Source organism: Balaenoptera physalus (assembly GCF_965194825.1).
Source record: "Balaenoptera physalus genome assembly, chromosome: 3".
Taxonomy (NCBI): Eukaryota; Metazoa; Chordata; class Mammalia; order Artiodactyla; family Balaenopteridae; genus Balaenoptera; species Balaenoptera physalus.
In genome coordinates this window covers 66,686,613-66,714,299 of record NC_138890.1, presented here as the reverse complement: position 1 = coordinate 66,714,299, position 27,687 = coordinate 66,686,613, and the positions used below count along the sequence as shown (strand labels likewise).

Genomic DNA, 27,687 nt, shown 5'->3' with positions numbered 1-27,687 from the left:
TGCCTTTGTCCAGGCTCTCTTTGGACTGGGCCAGAGCAGGGTCCATTTTGCTTTGACCATCATGGACCTATAATGGCGATGGAGAAGGGGGAGAAGGCCCCCGAGTAATCCTGCCTTAATCAGTTCTCACTTTAGCAAGTGCATACAGACTGGCACCAAAAAAGGTAACTTTTGTCACGTTTTATTGTAAAGTCCTCAGAAAAAGAGCATTTACAATGACAATACTTTATGATAATCTGTGAATCGTCTTTATATCAAGTGGTACTGCAAATACATGGTGTGTCCAATACTGTGCAATACATCAAAGTAAACACAAACTTATCTCCAATGCCACATACAGTTGCTGTGTTGGTACAAATTTCTACTAAAGTTGATGTATTAAAAATAATTTATATATATTTTATAAATAAGGAAAAATTCACATGTATAGTAATTACAGGTGGCCTTTTGAGAAATACCAGTGATTACAGAAAATATATTTTGGAGTCTACACAACTGCTCAAAATAATGTAATCTGCCTCGACATAAGAGATCTGGAAGTTTTCTGAGGTGGGGGAGGATGAGAATCCTAACGGGACAAATTGTGTGTGTGTGACTGCATATCTCGAGGGTCGTTCACTACACTATAGCATGAACACAGCGTGTGTGACTACAGCAGCAAAACTCCATGCCTAGTCTGCTTTTAGATCATCTCACATGGCCTTCAGGAAGCATGAGCAGCGGGGGAGGGGGAGATGGGGTGTGAAGGGGCAGGGCCAGGAACGGAGAGGGGGCTGGCCAGCCGCCGGAGCCGGGCAGTCAGGATGTGGGTCGGGGGCACCACAGAAGGCTGCGCTGTGGGTCTGGGGTGGGGGACTTGCAGACCACTGTCCCTCACCTCTCTGAAGCAGCTGAAGTAGCAAGGGACAAACAACTCTTAAAGCTATGGTCGATGTCACGCTGGGCAGTGCATGAAGGTTTAGATTTAGGAAATTTTCTCATTTGAGAGCTCTTGGGCCCCATATCCAGCCAATAATGGTTGCCATTCCTCAGAAATGATCTTGAAGACAGTGCCCCCACTGGGCAGCATTGTCTGATCCCGCCTTGGTGACATGTGGAGAGCTGCGTGTCACTGGGCTGGGGGTAGGGTTGAGTCGACAGTTATTGCTTTGTGGCCTGCAGACTGAGCCCTCTACAGCCCTCCAGGGCATGGCCTGCTCCCTGGGGCCACAGCAGAAAGGGATGGTCCCATGTGAGTCAAGGTGAGCTTGGAAAGAGGGGTATGTGAATTGCGGTTTGTCCAAAAACCACGCACGTGCTCAACACTCTTGTGCTGGCTAAAGAAGCCTTGCTGTGAATTTTGGAGGTCAATTTCTGCTCTCCCCCTATCTTCCATAATTTCACACATTGTGTTTGGTTTAATTCCCAATGCTGCTCACAGGTCCAAAGGATGGGTGAAACCGTGCTTGCTGGGCTCCATGTGTCCGCTGGGTGGCTGGTACCTAAACCCTGAAGGCCCAGATAAGATGCTCAAATCCTCAAGTGGCTTGGCAGGTAACCTGGTGTAGACAAAAGCAGGAAGTGGGTTGCATTCCACCAGGTATTTGGGGTCTTGCAGTCACACCTTGAGTATAAGCACAGTATATTTCCCCCTTGAACTTTTTTAAGCCCCTCTGTTCTATGATCTCTTGATTTTGGAGAGAAATCAAGGCAGTTAGTGACTTTCTTGAACAAAACTGCTTTGCCTATGTGCCAGTCTGGGAGCAAATAATAACATCTGGCCCTATGAGTGACTTTTCACTTGTACCCAAAGCAAGGAAGCAGCATGCAAAGGCCACTGGGGGCTGGTGTGGTGGTCAGGTGAGTTGCCCCTTGAATTGTAGGACTGGCTCATGAGCAGGAGGCTCCAGGCGTAGGAAGGGAGCGGGAAAGGCAGAGAACAAAGTGAGGATGGAGGGAGGTGTAGCTCAGTCCTCTAAGGGCTTGGCTGAGATGTTGTGGTCTCTATTCCCGTCTGACAGTTTCTGTCTGATAATAGCCAACTTCCCTGACAGTTCTGAGTTCTTGCTTGTCTTGGTCACCTAACTCCAAAGGGCTGTGAGCTAGGGTTTGGGGGGTGTGATTCTGGGTAGCAAGCGGCTGTGTCCCAGTGAGTTCTGATTGCACTTGGAGTGGGATCTGGAGTCCTGGGTGGGGGAGGATGGCAAAGGACTTTGCCATCGATGTCGGCATCATTGTCATCCTACATCACCTGTCTGGCCTCCTGGCTCAGAGGTGCCAGGTGCAAGGAGGAGGTGCCGGGTGCAAGAAGGAGGATGTGAGGTAGATTGGTGGATGTGTAGGAGGGCGTTGGGAGCAGTATCGTTGCTCCTGGAGGCTGGCTTCTGAAGAGGAGGATGGGAGAGCGAGCTGTAGGATTTGGTAATGAAATGGTGCAGTGTCTGTGGTATCTGAATGAAACACATTGTGAAAAATGAATGGATTACTATTTAAGCCCCTTGTAGAAAAATATATCCATCATGAAGCTGTTTCACATCTCAGTTCTGAAATCTCCTTTAGTTCACAGGTTATTTGGTCAGCAGAAAAGAAGTGGGGGCCACACGAAGCCAACTCTAGGCTGCTTTCCTCAATGAAGACTCAGCAGTTACAATTCCCTAGGGCAGCAGGCGGTTCTTGGCTTTATTTGGGCTGGAGTGCTGTCCTCCAGGGCACTTACCTGGATCTGGGAGGCTGAGATAGGGTTGTGGGGGGGGGATTGCAGGGACTGAGCTTCTGTCTCCCGTGATGCTATCTCTAGGTCACAGAATATGAAGCTTGGTATGAGTGTGGCCCCAGCCTAAACTTTACAGGGTTCTTCCAGCTACTTCCGGGGGCTTGGGGAAAGTAGCAGGACCCTCAAATGGCTTGGAGCCTTAAAAAAGGAGCCTGGGCCAGCCCCAGGCAGGGTTCGCTGGCTCAGTGTTACTGGGGCTGCGATGATGGCATTTGTCTCACTGTGTGTGGTTCACAGCCAAGCTTACTTGCGCAGAAAGTCCATGCAGGCGTCTAGAAGCAGACAAATCTCTCTTCCCACTATCAATCTGTGGGTGGCTGCGTGGGCTTTTGGACCGAGAACCTCCATGTGGGGTCTTGCTCACTTGGGCAGAAGGAGAATGAAGGCTTCCATTTCAAATCTTTAATGTCTCCGTAGGTGTTGATTACTTCCGTTTGTTAGTCTGAAAAAAAATCTACGTTGAATTTTTGTGAAATGAATTTTATTTCAAAATCCAGTAATTCTGAAATAGTTCATCACGTAAGTGGCTTTGGGGGTGATTCTTTTGGTAAAACGAATACTCCTTTAATGTGAAATATTAGTAGATAGCTGATGATTTGTGTTCATCAGAAGGATCGCTGGCTGTTGTGATGACTTCGTACCCCAGTGGCTTTCAAACTGTGTTCCATGAGCCTCTGCTGGGGCTAATGTGTGGGAGAAAGGGGCAGGTGGAGTCCTGGCCAGCCCTTCAGTCGGTTGCACTGCTGAAAAAACATTGACTTTCCTGCCTTTGTGAATTTGCAAATTTCACAGTTTTCAGGGCTGTGATTCCCCGCTCCTATTTAACTGTGTCTGAAATGCTGGCAGCAAGACCTAAACTGGCCATCTCCAGCTTTGCAACTTCACAGTTACGACGAGAGGCAGAGACGCTTTCCAGACACAACTTAGAAGCGGAAGGAATTGTGGAAAAGGAACAGGTGCCGCTGAAGTCACTCCCAGTTGAAAAGGCCAGTTGGGACTGGATTGGTCTTTTACTCAGCAATCCTGCAGTCCAGAGGGGCCAGTGTTCTGGCCTGGCAGTTGGTGGGCTCTTCCTCATGTAGGCTCAGAAACTTTCTTTTTCTTCCAGGGGCTGCCACAATTCAGAAGATGTTTTCCAAAGGAAGAAGCTCACAAAAGTTGGAGAATTTCAGGGATAGAAGTGGGACTTTCGAAGAAAATGTGTCAAGACATTGAGGCAGGAATAAAAAAAGGTGAGATGTGTTTTCCATCCATCCCAGTTATTGTGAAACTAAATATTAGGCTTTTGAGGTCAGTTTCTTCAACCTATATCTACATATTGTATCTTAAAAAAAAAATCTATGAATGTATTTGTTTAGGCACACCCTGGGAGTTATTGGGTACAAGAGGAGTTTGGGGGACTGAGATGCATGAAACACGCTAGAGGATTGGCCAATGTCGGGAACTCTGTGGCGGGCAGGTGGGCTGGGCAGTTAGGTGGGAGTGAGAAGCTCTGTTTCCAGTGAGGCAAGGTCTGTGTCTTCCTTTCTCTGAAAGGGGCCATTCCTCAGCAGCCCAGGAAACTCATGGCCATGTTGGCAGGTGAAGGCATCTAACCTAATGTGTCTGTGATGGGACCACCTCTTCCAACTTCAGGTGGCTTGAAAAATGACCACTCAAGCCAGAAAGCATACAAGTGCAATTTGGCCACTGATGTGCACGAGAAGGAAAGGGGTGTTTTGAGAGCCCAAGGGGGCCTCTTCCTTGCTGAGATTCTCTGATACGGGCTGTCTTCATGGGGCTGTTGGGTTGTACTTCTTTGATGCCCACTGGAGAGCCTACCACAGCCTGAGACATTTGGGAATAATGCAGCAGTGCCAGCCCGTATCCTTGTGTATTATTGGGGAGAGAGGGACCCATGTGTAAGAAACACTTACTGAAATGTGCTGTCTGTGCTATGATGATGCAGGGACTGGGGTGCCAGAGCTGAGTGCGAGGGCCACAGGGAGAAGAGAAATGGCATTTTAAAAGGGATAGCCTAAGGAACCCGCCTGAACACCACTTGTATCCTTCGGGTTTCTGCATTGAGCCTGGAGGCCACTATTCTGCAGACCGCACACACCTTTCCAGGCAAGCCTGGTCTGCCCTGAATCTGGGGTACTGGGCTGGCTAATAAATGTCCCCCTTCAGTAGTGAAAAGCAGGCACGCAGGGTTTGTCTTGGTCTCTTGGGGGTCCCAACCCAGAACGGAGCCTTTACCAATGTGGTGGCCTGATCTGCACTTGGGGGTGTCCCTGGTGCAGAGGACCACGATCGCTTGATGGCCATTGTCTTCTTTCTGGATGTGGGGTGGTGACTCTCAGAGCCATGGCCTAAGGCAGGGAGGGATACAGCTGAACCTCGGAGAGCATCTTTCTGCTTACTAGCATTTGAGATTATAAAAAATTATTTTTTAATCAAAAATTCCAAAATAAAGTGAGTGATTTCCCCATCCCCCAAGATGCAATAAGTCTTGTTGGCTCTCCCTCAGGCTTACAAGTCAAATGGAAAGAAAAGCAAGAAGCAACTGCGAAGGAGAAAATGAGGTCCAGAGCGAGGGCGATGTGGCTCTCACGCCAGGAGGGAGAGCCCTGCCCTGGGGAGCCTGTGTCTTCAGGCCACACCGTCAGGGTGAAGTCTGGCCGGACCCAGGCGAATGACTAGGCGAAGGCAACCGACCGAAGCATCGCCTGGAAAGCGGGAGCTCCTGGTTCCATGGCGGCCCAGGTAACGTGGCGCGTAGCCGGGCGCAGAAATGATTCCTTTACACGGCAGCATATTCTCATCGTAGCTCAAGGCAGAAATCATACGTCCTAACGAAAAACCCCCATCTCATTAGCAGCGCATACCTTATACTAGGAAACTTGCAAGGAGACCAGTGTTGAACCACAAAGCGAATACAGGTTTTTGCTTTTGTCTGTAAAAATGTACAGGGTGCCTGCTTGGGGCTGCGGTGTCAGTACCAGGCGGCGCTCGTGGCTGCTTCATACCTCGCCCACCCACACCACTGTGGTCCCCCCCTTTACTCCCGCCACCTCACACCGCGGCGCATTTTGTCTCGCGTTGATGAGAAACAGTGACTCTCGGGCCGGCGTGAGGAGGTACTGCCCGAACAGCCCGCTGTCCCTCACGATCCTGCGGGGCCCGGCCCAGGCTCGGGCTGGCCCCGCGGGCGCAGGCGGCTCCTTCAAGCCCTTCAGTACGCCCGTCTTCCCCGTGGACAGTTCCAGGAAGAGCAGGTCCGGCTCTGTCTCCAGCGTGGCGTAGACGTAGTACTGGTCGCCCTGGGTGAAGGAGGGCTGGAAGGCCACGTCTGAGACGCCCTGGCTCACTTTCAGGTCATAGAGGGTCTGGATCTCCCCCCGCAGCGTGATCTCTTGCACGTGAAGCTGGGGGCTGCTGGACGCGGCGCTGACTAGGAAGCGCCCATCGGGGGACGTGTGTGGGGTGCCGGTAACGTGGCCGTTGGGGCCGACCACGGCGTCCGTGACACTGTCGAGCAGCAGCTGCGGGGCGGCTGGAGAGGGGCTGTGCTGTCGGCACTGGATGAAGAAGTAGCCGCCCAGGTGGGTGTGGGCCATGGCCTGCGGCAGGCAGCCGTGGCTCTGCAGCCCGATGGTCTTGAGGAGCATCAGCGTTTCCAGGTCGACTTTGTGGACTGCAGGGTCAGACTTGTTGAAGATGAAGCCGAACCTGGGAGGAGACGCAAACTGAGGTCAGAGGTCAGGAGGACTTTTTGGGTAGGGGATAGGTCATTGGTCTCAAACGATGGCATCCTTTCTCTTTTCCTTTCTCATAACCCTTTGGTGATCTAACAGCCTATTCATAAGATCTACCATTCTGCAGGAGATGGCTTCATAAGCGATTCATCTATGATCTCAAACCAAATGCAGTCGAGCTACAAAATGTTCCTGGATTTATGCTCTCGTAATATGCACGCATCTTTAGAAATGGTAAAGGAAGAGCATGGTTGTGCCTCAGCAGCTTCTGCCTCGGGGATGCCTTTGATTCAGCTTCGCAGAGGCCTTGTGGCAGCTGGGAAGTGGCGGGCCTGTGGCTGGAGGGAAGGGACAAGAGGTGTCTGTCCTGACTCTGCCTGCTAGGAGGACAGGATAGGTGAGTCTATATCTGAGGTGGTTTTTGGACTACTGGCTGGGTCAGAACTTGGGGATGCAGATGCAAGAGAACAAGGACAGATGTCCTATCCATGCTCCCTTACCCTTGGAGAGGAACGTGGGTAAGGGTTGAGGGCAGCCTCTTCCCTGGCCACGTTGATGATGCTGGTCACAGGAAGCCCCTTTGGGCTGGGGCTGAGGACAGCTTTTACCTTTACAGCCAGATGGCCTGGCACTGCTACGGTGCCCTGCTAGCTGCAGAGCCTGGGGCAAGTTGCTTGCCTCTTCAAGCCCCTGCAAATATAAAGAGGGTAGTTCCTTCCAAGGGCTGTTGGGAGGATTAAATCTAAGAGGGAGCTTTAGTGGAAGAGGTCAGTAGGTGGAAGCTGCCACATCTGGACTTTGTGAAATTCCTCTTTGGAGGCTGGTTGTGAGCTGCAAAAGGGCCTGATTCCAGGCAGGACTTCCCTCTGATTGTGAGAGCCTCTGCCTAAACCCCTCACCTGCAGAGGCCTTTGGGTGCTGTGTACACCTACAGGAGTAGAGAAAAATCTCTTCCACAGTTTTCTCTTGAATAACAAGCCGTGCCTCAGAGTTGGGAAAATGCCCACTTTACAGCATCTTTAAAGCATCCTTAAAGAGCTAGAGCATGGAAAGAGCAGGAAAGAAAACCCCATGCTTATAAGAAACTGTAAAGTAAAAGTCACACACAGGCTCTGCAGAGCCTGAGTTTGCATGACTCCTGGCTGAATTCAGCTTCTTTGAGGGGGTTTACCATTTACAACCATTTTAGAGGCTCTGCCCCAGGTATTCTCTGCAGTGAGGTAGGGAGGTCATAAAGTGGTTATTTTCTCCCTTGGGCAAGGATGAATGGGAGAGCCCTATTTTTACAAGTCCAGCTTCAGCTTGCAAAAATGAGTCATTTCTTCCTGGAAAAAGGTGCTTGATGTCAGAGTAAAGGAAGGCATAAACACTGCCACAAGACATTTGGGTCTTGATGACTTTATAAAAGGGCATGCTCAGTCTTCTGGCAGTGGTGCCTTGACAGAAAATGTCAGGGGTTCTCTGAAATGAATAGGGAAGGGGAGCGGCCAGGCTGGGTTGAGGCTTGCAGTCGAGGCCATGGCTGTTATTATTAAGCTGTTCTTTTGGATGGTGGCAAACCAGGCACCCCGGAGGCCTTGTTTCCTTGCAGGCCCCTGCATGGCTGCTCTGGGGACTCCTAGAGGAGCCACAGGTGTGGTTAGCAGAGAATGAGGCCAAATGGGGCACTGAAAGGAGACCCAGCTTTGCATTTAGTCTGACTCTGCCAGTTCCTGACTGTGTGACTTTGGCCCGTGTCTTAACTTCTCTGGGCCTAAGTTTCCTCATCTATAAAACAGATTCGAGACCGCCTCTACTAGTTTCTTGCGTCTAGCAAGGAGAGGGTACTCAATTAACCATGGTTGTTTCCCTCTTTCCTCTGCTGCCCTCATCCAAGGATGAGACTTCCTGACCTCACTGGGCCCCTGAGGGCATTAGGAGCTGGGTGCCTTCCTTAACTTTAACAATTAAGGACTGGGGATGGGGCCATTTCTCCGTCCGTTCCTGATGGGGTCCAAGGCCAGCCCAGGAGGAGTGGGGGAGAAAGAGAAAGGAGCAGGGCCACCTCGGGCGAAGCTGCCCCGTGCAGGGCTGAGCTGGGGCACGGAGTAGGTTAGGGCATTGCGGGCCGGTCTCACCTGATGTGGTTGATGATGAGGTTTGTTGGAGGAATGAAGAAATCGTCCACTCCTGCAAAGGGTGTGCGGATCAGGTGCTGGCCCTGACCGGTGCTGGCCTCTGTGATCACCTGCAACACAGAGAGGAGGTCCTTGTGAGGGCCCATCCCAGCGGGGCTTGGAAACCTGCAGACACATGCACGCTCAGGTGGAGACCCCAGCAGACAGGCTGCTTGAGAGAGAGATGATGGGCAAGTCACTGTCTCGGGGGGGGGGGCGGGTCAGGAGCAGAGCGGGAGCTGCTTGGGAATGGCGTAGGCAGGGACCCATCCTTCCAGGGAGGGGAAGTGGGGAGACAGGAGTGAACGCCTGGATCGCTCCCTCCTGCTCGGTCAGGCCTGCCCCTGACTGCCTGTGGTGCATGTTGTCGGCCGCCGTGATGTGACAGCAGAGTGAGGACTTGGAGGGACTGTGCTGGGGATTCTGAGGGAGCGTCCTCGGAACCTAAGCATCCCTGCTCAGAGACAGCCTCCCCCACGACAGGGAGTCCCACCTTCTCAACACCTAGGCCACCCTGGGAAAGGCGGCGAGGTTTTAAATAACGAAAATGTTAAACGCTGGAATCGTTGACTGGCTCTGTATTTTCCCTTGATGCCAGGCACCTGGGCTGGTTTGTTGAGAGTCTCTGTCATATGCGCCTCACAGAGGCGCTCTCTGAGAACTGTGACTGCGTAATTTATTAGAGAAAGCAGGCATCCTGTCAGAGGTGCTGGCCGTTTCATTTATTTTATTTTTTATTTTTATTTATATTTATTTATTTACTTATTTATTTTAACATCTTTATTGGAGTATAATTGCTTTACAATGGTGTGTTAGTTTCTGCTTTATAACAAAGTGAATCAGCTATACATATACATATATCCCCATATCTCCTCCCTCTTGCGTCTCCCTCCCACCCTCCCTATCCCACCCCTCTAGGTGGTCACAAAGCACGGAGCTGATCTCCCTGTGCTATGCGGCTGCTTCCCACTAGCTATCTATTTTATATTTGGTAGTGTATATATGTCCATGCCACTCTCTCACTTTATCACATCTTACCCTTCCCCCTCCCCATATCCTCAAGTCCATTCTCTAGTAGGTCTGTGTCTTTATTCCTGTCTTGCCCCTAGGTTCTTCATGAACTTCTTTTTTTTCTTAGATTCCATATATATGTGTTAGCATACGGTATTTGTTTTTCTCTTTCTGACTGACTTCACTCTGTATGACAAACTCTAGGTCCATCCACCTCACTACAAATAACTCCATTTCGTTTTTTTTATGGCTGACTAATATTCCATTGTATATCTGTGCCGCATCTTCTTTATCCATTCATCTGTTGATGGACACTTAGGTTGCTTCCATGTCCTGGCTATTGTAAATAGAGCTGCAATGAACATTGTGGTACATGACTCTTTTTGAATTATGGTTTTCTCAGGGTATATGCCCAGTAGTGGGATTGCTGGGTCGTATGGTAGTTCTAGTTTTAGTTTTTTAAGGAACCTCCATACTGTTCTCCATAGTGGCTGTATCAATTTACATTCCCACCAACAGTGCAGGAGGGTTCCCTTTTCTCCACACCCTCTCCAGCATTTATTGTTTGTAGATTTTTTGATGATGGCCATTCTGACTGGTGTGAGATACCTCATTGTAGTTTTGATTTGCATTTCTCTAATGATTAGTGATGTTGAGCATCCTTTCATGTGTTTGTTGGCAATCTGTATATCTTCTTTGGAGAAATGCCTATTTAGGTCTTCTGCCCATTTTTGGATTGGGATGTTTGTTTTTTTGATACTGAGCTGCATGAGTTGCTTGTAAATTTTGGAGATTGAGCCTTTGTCCGTTGCTTCATTTGCAAATATTTCCTCCCATTCTGAGGGTTGTCTTTACATCTTGTTTATGGTTTCCTTTGTTGTGCAATAGCTTTTAAGTTTCATTAAGTCCCATTTGTTTATTTTTGCTTTTCTTTCCATTTCTCTAGGAGGTGGGTCAAAAAGGATCTTGCTGTGATTTATGTCATAGAGTGTTCTTCCTATGTTTTCCTCTAAGAGTTTTATAGTGTCTTGGCCATGTCATTTAGATGCCTGTGATTAGGATGCCGGGGAGGGTTCCAGTTTCACAAAGGGGACTTGCTGTGAGAAGTGAAGAATTAGGCCCTGTGTTTTGTACAAGTTGGTAGTGACAGAGCATGCTGCCTCTGTTCCCCTGGAGGTACCACTTTCTCCCCTGCGTACTTGGCAGGAAGCGACTTGAGCTGTTCCTTGGTGTGTGTCCCTGCTGTGTCTGTATCAGGGAAGGGCACAATGACAGCACAGAACAGAGCCAAGTGATGTCTGGGGTTAGACAGGATGAGAGAGCATGGTTTGGAGGCCCTGCCAGAAAGCCCCCTGTGGTCAGGCTGGGCTTTTGTCCATCAGCTACTGAGGCCTTGGGCACAGGCAGGCTGGAGACACTGAGCCAGCCAGCCTGTGTCCTCTTGCCTTCCCTGCATGTGCTCTTCAGCCTCCAAGTTCTAGGTGATTGCCCAGAAAGGTGGCAGACCTGCAGCCAGATGAGGGGCTTGGCCAGCTTGTGGGCAGTTTTGCCTGGAGGACCCCAAGGACAAGTCCAGACCCTCTTAGCAGGACAGGAGGCAGATGCTAGACTCTGACCAGGGAGGGGAGACACTTTTCCTGATCTTCATGTTGTGGCCATTTATACAGAAGGAAGGATTCAGATTTTTGCAGCCTGAGGCTGGGGACAATTTGTGATGGAGCTTTGTGACTCACATGGCTTAGAGCTCTGGATGCTTTTACCTTTTAAGAGTGGGGCTGCCTTCTGCCTCTTACTTTAAGGACAAGACAAACAGCACCTGCCCTGCTTCTTCGGGCAGGTTTGAGGCTTGAGTTTTCTGGATCATGCTTCCATGAGGGGTCAGCAGGCAGAATGCCGGATTAGAATGATGAGAGCTGTGCATTTTCAGTCTTGGGGCAGCTCTAAAGTTGTTATTTTCCTGTGATTTAAAAAAAAAAAGGCCAAATGACACTTCCATGGCAAGTCCATGGGAAAAGCTTAGAACTAGGCATTAAGAAAATATCAGTATTAGGAAACTGGATCTTAGAGAGTCCAGGTGAAAATGCCAGAGAATTCCAAGAAGCCATGCAATCATTGCTTGATATAAGGTCTGTCATTTTAGCTTATAATAGAGATGGAAAATTACAGGCTGTCAGCAGTCAGTGTCATTCATGCTTCACCACCCTGACACCCTATATTCAGAGGTTACTTCATCAAAACCCGGTGTCATGGGCCACTGAACTGACATGGGCTAGTCAGCCTCATTTCTCCAATGAATCATGAGTTCCTTCTTGGCCTGTGTCCCAGCTCATGGCTGGGCACATTTGTGACCAAAAGATAATTGTTGAGCTTCTCAAATTTGCTGGCTCTAAGGGCTTGGTTCAGGAGATGCACATAGTTGGCTGGGTATCAGGAGATGTAAGTTAGTAGTGAGTGTGGGGTAGGGAAGTCTGAGCATCTGCTTCAGAGGAGTGGACAAAGCCAGGTGAGAGGTGACAGCTGGGGAAGGGCAGGGTGCAAGATATCGAGTGGGATGGGCAGAGAGGCAGCTGAAAGCTGGGAGTGGGTGGGCGAGAGCATGATGGGCAGGATTCGAGACGGTGCCAAAGGTTCAAACACTGGCTCCTGGGGCGGGGCCTTGGTGGAATAAGCCTCATATATAGAACCACCTTCATTTAGTCATAGCGAAGTTTGTTTAACCAATTCCTTAGTGTTGGATATTTAGAAACATTAAGATGGTATTTTCAATGTTTTGCAAATATAAACATTGCAGTAACACATAATGTTGTAGCTCAATCTTTGTGCCCATCCCTGATCCTGATCTTTGGATAAGTTCTGAGAGGTCAGGTTGCCGGATTGAAAGCAATGTTCTGAGGCTTTTGGTTCACATTTCCAAATTGCTCACCACAAAGGCTCTGCTCACTGACATTTCCAGGAGCAGTTTTTGCAAGCAGTGGTTTCCTGAACCCTAGTCCACAGAGATGAAGGTAGGTTTATTCAATTTATTTCATTTTCTTGTCATAGTGCATTTCTAAGACTTTCCAATTATGGTGATGGTGGGCATAATGGTCTAATTCCTGTTATTAATTAAAATGCTTTTAGTGTTTTGTCATTTAGGCAAAATTTCCTCTTGGTTTCTGGGAAATAGTCTTCATTATGTTTATGTATTCTATTCCTATTTTTAGTTTTTTTAAAAAAATTAAGAATGTCTGCTGTATTTAGTTAAATGCCTTTCCAGCATTTATTGAAAATATTATAGCTTTTTTTCTGTTTTGTGTTATGAGTAATGTTGACTGATTTCCTGAGAGTGAACCATTACTGCATCCCGGGAATTTGTTCCCTGCTCGAGCAGTTAGATGCATTGTTGGACTCTATTTTTAATACCATGTTTAGAATTTTGCTTCTGTATTCATAAGTGAGATTAGTTGATAGTTTTATTTTTTAATTTTTTTTTGAATTTTTAAATTTTATTTTGTTTTTATACAGCAGGTTCTTATTAGTTATCCTTTTTATACACATTAATGTATATATGTCAATCCCAATCTCCCAATTCATCCCACCACCCCGCACGCACTTTCCCCCCTTGGTGTCCATACGTTTGTTCTCTACATCTGTGTCTCTATTTCTGCCCTGCAAACCAGTTCATCTGTACCATTTTTCTAGGTTCCACATATATGTGTTAATATACGATATTTGTTTTTCTCTTTCTGACTTACTTCACTCTGTATGACTGTCTCTAGGTCCATCCACGTCTCTACAAATGACCCAATTTCGTTCCTTTTCATGGCTGAGTAATATTCCATTGTATATATGTACCACATCTTCTTTATCCATTTGTCTGTTGATGGGCATTTAGATTGTTTCCATGACCTGGCTATTGTGAATAGTGCTGCAATGAACATTGGGGTGCAGGTGTCTTTTTGAATTATGGTTTTCTCAGGGTATATGCCCAGCAGTGGGATTGCTGGGTCATATGGTAATTCTATTTTTAGTTTTTTGAGGAACCTCCATACTGTTCTCCATAGTGGCTGTATCAATTTACATGCTCACCAACAGTGCAAGAAGGTTCTCTTTTCTCCACACCCTCTCCAGCATCTGTTGTTTGTAGATTTTCTGATGATGCCCATTCTAACTGGTGATAGTTTTATTTTTCAATACTAAGGAGTTGCACATTTTTTTCCATATGGTCTGGGATAGTTCAAATGATATTAAAATTATCTACATTTGAAAGGTTTGAGAAAACTTGGCTGTACATTTTTCTATGGTAGATCTTTGATCTTTAAAAAACCTCTTCTCTGGTAATTGTTCTATTTCAAATTTTCCTTTTCTTAGGTCAGTTTTTTTTTCCTCCTTCTTAATTTTTTTTATTGAAGTATAGTTGATTTACAATGTGTTAATTTCTGCTGTACAGCAAAGTGACTCAGTTACACATATATATTTTAAAATTTATATAAATATTACATAACTATTATATTTATACCTTTTCCATTATGGGTCATCCCAGGACATTGAATATACTTCCCTGTGCTATAGAGTGGGACCTTGTTGTCCATCCATTCTATATGTAATAGTTTGCATCTACTAACCCCAAACTCCCAGTCCATCCCTCCCCCACACCCTTCCCCCTTGGCAACCACAAGTCTGTTCTCTATGTCTGTGAGTCTGTTTCTGCTTGGTAGACAGATTCATTTGTGTCATATTTTAGATTTCATATATAAGTGGTATCATATGGTACTTGTCTTTCTCTTTCTGACTAGGTCAGTTTGTTTTTTTTTTTCTGCATTTTGCAAACAATCATCCATTTCTTCTAGGTCTTAAAATTTGCCACCCCAGAGTTGCAGTGTAGTATTATTTTACAATTATTTTCATCTTCCTTTATCTGCAGTAATATGTCTTTCCTCATTTCTCATTTTGTTTATATTCTTTTTTCTTTGTCAGGTTTGTGAAGGATTTATTGGTTTTTGTTTGTCCTTTTTTAATTTCTGCTAATTTTAGTCTTTTAAATAATTCCTTCCTGCCAGTTACTTTGTTCTTTTTCTTATTTCTTAATACAAATACATTCTCTGCAGGCTTTTAAGACACAAATATTCCTTGTGTACAGCTTTCTCTGTATCCTGTAGGTTTTGATGAGAAGTAGTCTCTTTTTCATTGCTTTTGAGACAGACAGTTTGTAATTTCTCCTTTTAATTTCCTTTGATGCAGTAGTGATCTAGGAGTGTTTCCTTATTAGGTAGGTCACATTTTAATTGTTTCTAATTATCAGATAATGTAGCCTGTAACACTGACGTTTACAAAATTTGCTAAATTTTTATTTGTGATTACTGACACATATATGTGGACATGTGAAAAATTTCTATTTGGCAGAGGAAAGGTTTTCTATATATTTATTAAACCAAGTTCCTTATTCATATTATTCATTTTTCCCATGTCATTATTTTGTCTCTTTGGAATGTACAATTTAAGTGCATTGTAAATCAAGTTCCTGTATTTTTAATCACTCTTGTATTATGTATTTAGTTATGTTGTTTGTTTGCTATCTGTTGGCTGTTTGTCTTCATATAATGCTTCTCCTATGCTGTTTAGTGCTTTTAACCTTAAATTTGACCTTGTCTGATATTAATATTACACTCATACATCTTTTTGTCCACCTACCATCACTACTTCCACCCCTTTCAATTCAACCTTTTATTATCACTTTATGGGTTTCTTGTAAACAAGTTACAGCTAGTTTTCTCTCCCTCCCTTCCAAACCCAATCTCATCATCTCTGCTTTTAATAGGAGAAATCAGTTTGTCACATTTGGAATAATTAGACAGTTAACTATCTCAACTATTAATTTCAAAGAACATTCTCTATATCCTCTCTTATCCCTGTAAGATGACATTTTTGAGTATTTTTACTCTTTCCTCCATTCCCTACCCTTACTTTTACAGAAATAATTTACCATCTTTAGTTAGAGCCTGGCATCAGAATTTCTCTTTCAGTGCATTGCTCCTAATTCAAATGCCCTTATTTAGCACTTATAAATACATTTCCAGGTAGTCTCTCTTCATCCGTCTTATTTTATTTTTGGACTTTCCTCTCTAGGTTTCTTACTTAGGGCTGTTTCCTCTTTATCTTTTGCCATCTCGATGTCTCTGATCTGGTTCACCTACTGTTTTTCTGGTATATTTCATGATCTGCTCTCTGAATTCTTGCATATATCCTTAGGTCTTTCTTTTGTCCTGACAGGTAAATGATACCTTGGATATCAGCCCTTTTAATAGCATGTAGATGTGATGCCACGGTCTTCCAGCAGCTGTTGCAGGTGAGAAGTCCAGTGCCAACCTAATTGTTCTTTTACAGGTGACTTTTCTTTTCTTTCTGCCTTGTAGCTTGTAATATTTTTCCTTTATTCTTGGAAGCCCAGAGTTTTACCAAGAGCAGAGATGTGTTATTTCTCATCAAGTTAGCCTGGAACTTACAGATACCTTTTAATCTACATGATTTACTTTTTCAACTTGGAAATTTTCTTCCGAATTTATTTAATGTTTGACTCCATTCCAACTATTACCTTTTCTCTTTCTAAACTTCTTTTGACTTTGAAACATCTTTTGAGACTTCATATCTTCATCTTTTCTTGTATTCTGTTATTTGAGGATTTTTCTTGTTCTTTATCTTTCAGGCTACTATTTTGAGTCTCAGTAGAAATCATGCATTTTCAACTCATCTATCTATCTACTGCAGTTTTAAATTAGGAAATCATTTTTTGTTAAATTTTAGTTTTAGAAAAATATTTTTTGGTGGCCCCTCCCCTTGAATTTCCTTACATGCTTTCTTAGAGCTGCCAGAGGAACCAATTTTCTGGGCTTATACTCTGTTTTGAGTGACCTTTATTCTGGCTCCCAGGTCCTCTAATGAGTTGTTATTATTTGTCATCAGCTCACTGGGGCCCAGGATGTGTTGATGGTGTTCACTGAGGGACAAATAGTCTTGTTTTGTAGGAGGTGAAGTAGTGTCATTCCCCTGGCCCAGCAGCACAGAGGTAGGTAAGGCAGGTGGCCAGTCCCCAGGAGGAAGCTTCTGTAGACTGGGTATCCCTGGCCTCTTACCAGTCTTGGGAACAGTGTGAACTTGGCTCCATCTGCAGCCCTTCTCAGCTGGGGTTCTGAGAGAGAATAAAACCCTAATAAATATCCCGAGGAATCCACTGTATGCAGTGAATTCTCTTCTGTGCATCTAGAATGGTTCTATGCACCATCATTGGGAGAATCAAGGGAATAGGCATTCAAATCACCTTTTGTAGGGCTTAATCATCTCATGTACCCCTAATGAGAAAGGCTGAGCCAGACACACTCAACATAGGGTTGGTGTTGACCTTCCCTGACTGGTGGAGGAAGGGATCCCACAGATGTCCTGGGCCCAAGCTTTTCCCAAGAGGCAGTACAGTGCAGTGGCTGAATGTATGCCTAGGTTGGACCAGGGGCCAGTTATTGAAACTTCCTGTGCCTGGAACACTGTGAGCACTCAGTAATGTGCTTCCATTTATGAACATAATTGCTGCTGCTGCTTTTACTTCTCCTTCCTTATTACCTGGTGCCTGCTTTGACAGTGTTTTCCAGCCCATGCAGCCCAAGGTGAAGAAAGCCCTGGCTCCCTTCTCACTGCTTGAAGTCCAGAAGTTCATTTCTGCTTGGCTCCAGGAGCTCCTGGCTCAGAAGAGGCAAGTGTTCTGGGGCTGGGCTGGGTGGGGCCCAAGAGCCACATTCTGGTTGTCATGACATTAGAATCTTATCCATCATCAGTGTTATTGTCTTTAATAGCAGGCCTGGCGGAAGATACCCTGTTCATTGCCTATAAGGGGCATTATCCTGAGGATGTTTCCTACTGTCTCCATAGCCTTCATGGACAGACTTTGGCTAAATGTGATTAGCCACCTAGGGAAGCAGGAGACATTTATTAGCTAGGGAGAGAGCCCTTTCCTGCAGTTGGGTGTTGTCTTCCATGTACTCAACATACCTGGAGGCTTGGTTGGGACTTATGCACGTTCCCCCAGCTCAGGACCCACACTTGGTCATGTGATTTGTCATAGGCCAACTTAGCCGGCAGAGGGTCGACACCTATGGACTTGAAAAAAAATAGCGACAAGTTGGTCATTGTTGTAGAAGCTGATTCATTTCTAGGCCATTCTTGGGTGAGTGGAAAGCCAGACTAGCAGCCTTGACAATGAGCCAGTTTGGGAACCGAGGGTAGAAACATCCCCTCTGGGTTTGTCTTCAGAGGCATAAGATTGGTTATCAATCAATCAGTAATGTTCTTCCTTTTAAAAATTTCTTGCAGGGACTTCCCTGGTGGTGCAGTGGTTAAGAATCTGCCTGCCAGTGCAGGGGACGTGGGTTCGAGCCCTGGTCCGGGAAGATCCCACATGCTGTAGAGCAACTAAGCCCATGCGCCACAACTACTGAGCCCATGCTCTGCAACAAGAGAAGCCACTGCAATGAGAAGCCTGCACACTGCAATGAAGAGTAGGCCCCGCTCGCTGCAACTAGAGAGAGCCTGTGTGCAGCAACGAAGACCCAACACAGCCAAAAATTAAATAAATAAATAAATAAATTTATTAAAAAAAATTCTTGCATGTCTTACTTAAAGGGTACCCAGACCATCTTGGCAAAAGCCTAAACACAGAGGTGTTTTTTCAGTTTTCCACTCAAGAATCAGCTTCAGGACCCTCCCATCACTTCTCCTGTAAGCCTCTGGCGCCTCTTGAACCCTCAGCGTCCTTCTCTAGCTCTTCTTCCTGGGTCATCTGAGACTGACTTTGAACTCATCTGTTATCACCTGTCTGTCTGTCTCTTAACTTTGTGCAGACTCTATCTGGTACATCACTCACCTGGAGCCTCTGGGACTCACTCAGACTGTAGCATCAGGCAGAGTCTTTTTCTACTGCTGTAACTGAAACGCTGCTATTTTCTGAGGACAGAGCTTCCCCAGTGGCCCTGTCAAATGGTGACTTTTCTACTTCTCAGAATGTAGTTTTATAAGTTCCAAAACTCTGTTTTGTTATGCCACTATGACCCCTGCTCTTCTTGGCATTGGCCAAAGTTCTAGTCACTCCCTTTGTTCACTAAAGATGCTCTGTTTTCTCTGTCACTCCCTGAGTGAGTCCCCAACTTTGGTGCCTTCATTCAAAGCCCTGCTTTCTCAGTTCCTTCTTGGTTTCAGTGATCTTTTCCTCTTCCCCACTGCAGCCACCATAACTTAAACGTTGTCAACAAATTTCTGACATTTCAGTCCACCATATTCTAGCCTTTCTGATCTTGGGGGAAAACCATCTTTGTCCCCACTGGTTAAAACTTCTCTAAAGAAATGTCTATGGAGTCCCTGAAACCACTTCCTCTTAACTGTTTGTTTGTCTTCACCACTCCACTGAACTGCTCTAGAGCTTCATGTCAAATTCAGAGAGCACTATGTGATCCTCCTCTAACTTGACATTTCAGCAAGATTCCACATGGTTAACCATTCCATTCTGGAAACATTTTCTTCACTCAGCTTCCCACCTCCCTGGCTTCTCTTCCTCATCCTGACTTCTAAATGGTGGCATGTCCCCAGTCTTCATCTTTGACCTTGTTTCTGTCTATATCCTTTCCCTGGGTGAGCTCATTCAATACATGGCTTCAAGTAACCCATTATACTCTGATGACTTTAGAATTCATTCCTCTGTTGATGACCACAACTTTATACAAATCTGAACTCTTGATTTTGCCTATCCCTGCTGAAATATATTTCTTCTCCAGTCATCACCATCTTTGAAGTCTCCTTGTACTTTCTTGCTCTAATTAAAACTTCCTCTGCCCTGAAGCCTCAAGTAGAGGCTGTTTCTATTTTCCTACACTTCACATACCCCGGGTCCTTTGTTCATGCCTCCAGCTACTCTTCCTTGATCTTCTCATCCTGGCTGCTTCCCTTCATTTACCAAAGGCTTTAGGATCTGGCACTGTCTTCCCCTACCCAGAGCTTCTTTTCTCACCAGTAATGATACCATCCTGACACTATCTCTAGTTTCTTGTATTTTCTCTCTCACTCTTTTAAAAACCCTCTTGATTACACATTCTCCTCCAGCTATCCCATTTGTCTGCCCTCTTCACAAACTTCCCCAAAGTTTAGACTGCAGGCATTATCTCTCCTTTCTGCTTAACTTTCTCTAATCATTTTTCATATTCTCATTCTGACTGAGGTGGTATGGAGTAGGAGACTGAAAACCTAAACCAAAAATCTCTTACATTCAGAACAGAGCTTTCCACAGTCTCAATATGCTAAGGAGCAAAGACATGGAAGGGACAAGGTCCTGAAGAACACACCAGACTCTCAGTTTAAAGACCTGAAGTGCTACCTACTAGGAGTGAATCAGAGACTGACTAAGCCTTACGAAAGCTGCAACTCAGCCTTGATTCAACTTAGTACTTGATTAAAGTGATTCATTCTCTACTGTCTTTCTTCCTAGCAGAGAAAAGGGTAAACCCTCTTCAGTGGATGACAGCCATTTAAAGTCTCTACAATGTAATATGGAATGTTTGACATTCAGAAAAAATTACTAGGCACTCCAAGATACAGCTTATATAACTGAAAACAACATAAAAAAGACAATAGAAACAGACTCACGGGTGATCCATAAAAAAATAATTTAAAAATTGTACATATAAAAGGAATTAAGCAGAAATTCTAAAAGTGAAAAAATGCAACACCTGAAATTAAGATCTCAATAAATAGGTTTTGTTATATATACCTCAGACACAGTGGAAGATAGGATTATTGAACTGAAAGACAAGTTGATAGCATATGCCCAAACTGAACCACAAAGAGACAAAAAGGATGGAAAATAAGAGTGAAAGAGATGTGTGGGACACAATAGAAAGGTCTAACTTTTTTTCTCTCAGAGTTCCCAAGGAAGAGGTGAGAGAGAATGAGGCAGCAGAATATTTGAAGAAATAATGGTTGAGAATTTTCTAGTCTGATTAAAGATATTAATCCACACATTTAAGAACCTCTGAAAACTCCAAATCAGAATAAATACAAAGAACACCATACCTGGGCATGTAAAACTGCTAAAGACCAAAGAGAAAATCTAGAAAGTAGCCAGAGAGAAAAAACGAGATACATTATCTTCAAAAGACAGACAATAAGACTGACAGTTGATCTATTAACAAAAACAATGGAAGATAATGAAACGGCATCTTAAAATGCAGAAAGAATTTAACTGCCTATGTAGCACTCTATATCCAGTGCAAATATCCTTTACAAATAAAGGGCAAATTTTCAAACAAACACAAACTATGAGAATCTGTTACCAGCAGACCTGCACTAAAAGAACTATTAAAGAAACTTGTTCAGCCAGAATGAAAATGATACCAGACAGAACTATGTACTTCAGGAAAGAATAAAGAGCAATGGAAAAGGTAAATATGTGGGTGAATGTAAATGACTATCAACTGTACAAAATAATAATAATAGTCATGTTTTGTGGGGTTAAATTACATGTAGAATTAAAATTCATTCCCACAATAGTGCCAAAGGCAGGAGGAAGGTTAAAGGAGTTAAAGTGTTCTAAGCTTCTATCATTATTGGGCAAGTGAAGCAATAATTTGTATGAGACTGTATTGAGGCAAGGATGCATGTTGTAATCTCTATGGTGGTAATAATAACAACAATGATAAAAGTATGCATGGACAACAAGCTAATAGAGGGAGAAACAGAAGAACAAAAATGTTTAACTAATCCAAAAGAAAGCTAAAAGAAGAAAAAAGCAACATAAAGTGGTAGGTCAAATGATAAAACAGTAAGATGGTAGACATAACCATATAATTACATCAAAAATACATGAATCAAATAATCCAAGTAAAAGATCAAGATTATTAAACTAGATAAAAGCCAAAATCCAAATACATGTGGCTTTATAAGAGATCACTTTTTAAATGTATGAGAAAGATTGAAAGTGAAAGAATGGAAAAATTATACCATGGTAACACTAATCAAAATAAATCTGATTTAGCTATATTAATATTAGACAGAATGGACTTTCAGGCAAGAAGCTTTGCCAGAGATAAAGAGGGATATTTTGTAAGAAGAAAGAAGTCTTTCCCCCAGGAAGATACTATAATTTTAAAGCAAAAATGGATGGAACTTGATAAATCTACAATCACAGTGGGAGACTTCAACATGCCTCTCAGCAGCTGGTAGACTAAGTGGACAAAAAAATCACTTAGAATATCTGAACAATGCAATAAACCAACTTGACATAATTGATATGTATGTAAAATCTACCTAAAACATTAGAATTCACATTCTTTTAAAGTGCACATAGAACATTTATGAAAGTTGATAAGCTGAGTTATAAAGCAAGCTTCAATAAATTTCAAAGGATTGAAATTATTCAGAGTACTTTCTCTGGCCAGGGAAATCAATAACAGAAAGATAGCTGGAAAGTCTCCTATCATATTTTTCAGGAGAAACCACAACCACAACCCTGGTTTTTATACAACTTTCTCCCAACAATGATCCTGCACCTGGGCAGCTGTGCATTCCTGGGAAAAAAGATACAACCCTCCTCACTGGTCTGACTTTACATTTGCACCCCTTATCCTTAAGTGGGCCTTCACTATTGCCCTGCAGTCCTATCACATTTCCCTGGTCAGTTCAATCTCACATCCAACTTTTACCTCTTTCCTTAGACCTCAAGCCTTGGTGATAATTTTCCTTCTCATTTCACTGAGAAAATAAAGGCAACCAGAAGAGAAGGTCATCCAGCTATCACCAATTGTATCACCTATTTGCACCTGTGCCTGAATACTTTCTATTTCTTCCCGTTATGATGAAAGAATGTGTTTTTATCTTAGGCTAGCATATCTACTTGTATGTCCTGGATTCCACTGACTACTGCCTACTTCGATGATACAAAAGAAAGGGAAGAATTGTGGGAGAAGTTTTTCCCATTAGCATACAAATGCTGTAATATCACCTATTCTAAAAGTTTCTTCAGCATCATCTTCCAGCTACTGCCTCATTTGTCTACTTTTTCTCATATTTATAGCAAAACCCCTCAAAATAGTTGTCTATATTCACCATCTCTACTCCCTCTGATTCTAAATTGAATCCACCCCCTCAGGCTTGCATTCTGCCATTATAGTCCTACCTGTTCTTGCCAAGGTGATCCATGTGGTACCAAATCCAATGGTTAGTTCTCAGTCTTCATAACATACAAATGCTTTCAGCAACCTTTGACACCACTGGCCACTAACTCTCCCTTAAAAAGCTCTTTTCTTGGCTTGTGGAACACCACCCTCTCCTCATTTTCTTCCTACCTTTCAGGTTACTCCTTCTTGGTCTCCTTTGTTGGCTTCCTCTCTCATTCCTGATCTTTAAGTGTTGGAATACTTCAAGGCTCTAACCTTGACCTCTTTTCTATCTGTACTTCCCTCCATGATTTCCTCCAGTTAACTGGATTTAACACAGTTCACATGGGGATGATGCCCACACTCATATCTCCAGCCTAGACCTCTCCTTTGACTCCAGACCTATTTATCCAATTGCATATATATATATATATATATATATATATATATATATATATATATATATGTATGTATATATTTAAAATGGCAGCTCAAGCTTAACAAATCTAAAGCTGAATTACTAATTTTCCCCTGTATCTGCTTCATGACCTGTATCCCCTGCCTTGCTCAAAGCCTCTATCAGAGTGTATTAGTTTCCTAATGCTGCAGTAACATTGCCACAAACTTGGTGGCTTAAAACAACACAAACTTATTCTCTTACAGTTCTGAAGGACAGAAGTCCAAAATTAATCTCACTGGCAGAATAAATATGTATGCAAGGTAGTTCTCCCTCTAGAGGCTCTAAGGGAGAATGCATTTCCTTGCTTTTTCCAGCCTCTAGAGCTGCATTCCTTGGCTTATGGGCTCTCCCTCCAATCTTCAAAGCCAGCAGTGTAGCAAACCTGCTTTAGTCCTTAAACTGCCTCCTCCTTCTATGTTGTCACATTTTTTCCTGCCTCCCTTTTATGAGGATACTTGTGCTTGCAGTTAGGGCTCGCCCAGATAATCCAGGATAACTCCCCATTTAAAAATCCTTAATTTGAACAAAAATGTTTACAATTTGCATGGAAACTCAAAAGACCCCAAATAGGCAAAGCAATCTTGAGAAAGAAAAACGGAGCTGGAGGAATCAGACTCCCTGACTTCAGACCATACTACAAAGCTACAGTCATCAAAACAGTATGGTATTGGCACAAAACTAGAAATATAGATCAATGGAACAGGATAGAAAGTCCAGAGATAAACCCACACACCTATGGCCACCTAATCTATGACAAAGGAGGCAAGAATATACAATGGAGAAAAGACAGTCTATTCAAAAGTGGTGCTGGGAAAACTGGACAGCTACATGTAAAAGAATGAAATTAGAACACTCCCTAACACCAAACACAAAAATAAACTCAAAATGTATTAAAGACCTAAATGTAAGGCCAGAGACTAAAACTGTCAGAGGAAAACATAGGCAGAACGCTTTTTGACATAAACCACAGCAAGATCTTTTTTGATCCACCTCCGAGAGTAATGAAAATAAAAACAAAAATAAACAAATGGGACCTAATGAAACCCTAAAGCTTTTGCACAGCAAAGGAAACCATAAACAAAACGAAAAGACAACCCACAGAATGGGAGAAAATATTTGCAAACGAAGCGACTGACAAGGGATCAATCTCCAAAATATACAAACAGCTCATGCAGCTCAATATCCGACAAACAAACAACCCAATCAAAAACGGGGCAGAAGACCTGAATAGACATTTCTCCAAAGAAGACATACAGATGGCCAAAAAGCACGTGAAAAGCTGCTCAACATCACTAGTTATTAGAGAAGTGCAAATCAAAACTACAATGAGGTATCACCTCACACCGGTCAGAACGGCCATCATCAAAAAGTCTACCAACAATATATGCTGGAGAGGGTGTGGCGAAAAGGGAGCCCTCCTACACTGTTGGTAGGAATGTAAATTGGTACAGCCATTATGGAGAACAGTATGGAGTTTCCTTAAAAAACTAAAAAAAGAGTTACCATATGATCCAGCAATCCCACTCCTGAGCATATATCTGGAGAAAACCATAATTTGAAAAGATCCATGCACCCTAATGTTCATTGTAACATTATTTACTATAACTAAGACATGGAAGCAGCCTAAATGTCCATCAAAAGAGGAGTGGATAAAGAAGATGTGATACACACACACACACACAGACACACACACACACACATGCAGACACACACACACACACACACACGCAGACACACACACACACACACACACACACACACACGCAATGGAATATTACTCAGCCATAAAAAAGAATGAAATAATGCCATTTGCAGCAACATGAATGGACCTAGAGATTCTCATACTGAGTGAAGTAAGTCAGACAGAGAAAGACAAATATCATATGATATCACTTACATGTGGAATCTAAAAAAATGATACAAATGAACTTATTACAAAATAGAAATAGAGTCACAAATGTAGAAAACAAACTTACAATTAACCGGGGGGAAAGAGCGGGGGAGGGATAAATTGGGAGAGTGGGAATGACATATACACATTACTATATATAAAATAGACAACTAATACGGACCTATTGTACAGCACAGGGAACTCTACTCAGTATTCTGTAATGACCTATATGGGAAAAGCATCTAAAAAAAAAAGTGGATATATGTATATGTATAACTGATTCACTTTGCTGTACAGCAGAAACGAACACAACATTGTAAATCAACTATACGCCAATAAAAAAAAGTAAAAAAAATCTTAATCATACCTGCAAAGTCCCTTTTGCCATATAAGGTGACATTCATAGGTTCTGGGGATTAGGATGTGGACATCTTGGGGGCCATTATTCATCCCACCACACATAGTAAATGGCATCACCATTCTACAGTTGCTTAAATTATTATTATTATTAAAATTATTATTATTCCTTTCTCTCAAACCTTACATTCAATCAAGCAGAAAATCTTTTGGGGTCTACATTTAAAATATAGCAAGACTTTGATAGCTTCTTACCACCTCCACTGCTGTCATCATCTTGCCCAGATTACTTCAGTGACCAATATCTCTGTTCTATCTTCCAGTCTGCTCTTAACTGAGTGGCAGATTGACTCTTTAAAAATGTCAGACTATGTCACTCCCCTGATTAAAACACCTGAATGTCTGGCTATCTCACTGGCCTTTGTTTACCCCTGACTTCGCCACATCCTACTCTCCCTTTCCTGGCTGTGCTCCGGTCCCACTGGCCTTCCCTCTGCTCCCAGAGCGGGAGTCCCACCGGGCATTCAGATCTCAGATTCTGTTCACTTCCAGAGTGAGGCCCACTTAAAAATAGTCTTCCAGTTCCTCTGTCCCTTTCAACCTGTAAATAGCTCTTACCATCTATAGCTCCCTAAAATTCTGATTTATGGTCTGTCTCCCCAGCTAGAATATAATTTCTAGGACTTGCTCATTCATGGCTGTTTTCCAAGCACCTAGACCAAAGTTTGGCACGTAGTAGGCGATAAATACTTGATGAAAAATGCACATGAATCTTCTTTGCTCCCTCCCACTTCTGATCACCTCTCCTAGGAGCTGGGGAGTGTGCGGAAAACAAAGAAGGATGTGGCCGGCTGTGCCCCAGAACTGCAAGCTCCCCCTTCCCTCAGAGAGATGTACCTGGAGGACTTTCTGGGCCTGCACGTCGACCACGAGGACTCTGCTCAGTGCGGGCTGGGCCACGTAGATGTAGCGGTCCCTGACATTCACTGCTGACGCCCACTGGCAGGGCTGGGTGGCGCCTCCTTCCCTTTGAGGACAGATTTCTTCCTGTAAAGGAGACAGGTTGCCATATGTCTTCTTAATTTCCTGTTCCCTCATCATTGCTGGGTTCCCTCTCCCCGACCCTGCTCTGTCCCTTTCTTCCTCTCCCAGAATTCTTCACATCCAGAGAGCACGGCACGTGCGCCCTCCTGCATCACCAAGTTTTCACTCCACGTTCCGTTCATCTTTCACCTCCTCCTGCTCCTACTGAGGCTGTAACTCCCTTTGCCGGCCTCTCAATCAGCAGCTGCGTGGTCCGTGTTCTTCGACTCTCGTGAGCTACCTTCTCCCTTTCCTCATCCCCATCCATCGTATAAACAACTTCTGTCAATGACCAGACTCCTGAAGGAGTTACCTGCGCACTCTCGGCTTCCTCACCTCTCACAAGCTCCTTAATCCTCTGGCTCTGGTCCTCAGCACAGAGCTGGTGGTGTTCTCACCGAGCTCCAGGCTGACTTCTCAGTTATTACATTCAAGCTCTGCCATCATTTTATTTGAACTTGGGGCATCATCTGACAGCGTGTTGACTACTCCTTGGTTCTTTTCCCTCCATCCTCCCGAGTGGCTGATCCTTCTCCGTTGCTCAGTCCTACTGTTTGCTGATCTCTAGATGCCGGGATGCTCAGAGGTCGCTCCTGGACGACTTCTCTAAAATCCACTCCCTTTGCTAATCTTTGTTAATCCATGCCTATGACTTTAGACACAATCTACGTGCTTACAACTCCCAAATTCATATCTTTAGCTCAGTCCTCTTCTCGGAACTCCAGACTTAGTCACTTCCTAGGTCTACTTGGCTATTTAATTTACATCTCAAATGTATAAGTCCAAAATCAACTCTCAATTTTGCCTCCCAATCTTGCTCATTCCACTCAAATAAATGGCAGCTCCCTTGTTTTAATTCCTTAGACCAAACCTTTCAGGTCATCTTTGACTGCTTTCTCTCCCCATGCCCTCAGCCTTCATCCAATGCATCAAAAATCATTTCAGTTTTACCTTCAAGAATATATTCAGAATTAAACTTTCCGACCACTTCCACCTCTGCACCTTGGCTCAAGCCACATCTGTCCCTTGAGTAACTGCTACAGCATTCAGACTGTGCTCCTCGATTCCACCCTGGCC

The 27,687-nt window shown here is 44.1% G+C and overlaps 1 protein-coding gene and 2 long non-coding RNA genes across 10 annotated transcripts in view; 2 read left to right on the top strand and 1 right to left on the bottom strand.

Annotated features, from left to right (window-relative positions):
• LOC309657420 overlaps positions 1 to 27,687 on the top strand; it is a 1,054,509-nt gene that overhangs the window by 258,229 nt on the left and 768,593 nt on the right. The gene's annotated exons all lie outside the window — the stretch shown is intronic.
• The window catches only part of FSTL4 (follistatin like 4), a 734,694-nt gene continuing 707,172 nt past the window's right edge, over positions 166 to 27,687 (bottom strand). For 7 of the 8 annotated variants that reach the window (XM_082454713.1, XM_082454715.1, XM_082454717.1 and 4 more), the window contains 4 exons: positions 26,425 to 26,574; positions 17,673 to 17,780; positions 8,607 to 8,716; positions 5,160 to 6,463 (listed from right to left, as the gene is read on the bottom strand). In XM_082454713.1, the coding sequence (XP_082310839.1) occupies positions 5,755 to 6,463; positions 8,607 to 8,716; positions 17,673 to 17,780; positions 26,425 to 26,574 (1,077 nt within the window). In that variant the 3' untranslated portion in view covers positions 5,160 to 5,754. Of the gene's footprint in view, positions 6,464 to 8,606; positions 8,717 to 17,672; positions 17,781 to 26,424; positions 26,575 to 27,687 lie in introns of all 8 variants that reach the window. The other variant, XM_082454719.1, reaches the window with a different exon arrangement.
• LOC309657417 lies at positions 8,724 to 26,401 on the top strand. The gene is made up of 3 exons (XR_014261803.1): positions 8,724 to 12,661; positions 17,266 to 17,376; positions 17,994 to 26,401. It is a non-coding gene; the product is annotated as an uncharacterized lncRNA (long non-coding RNA).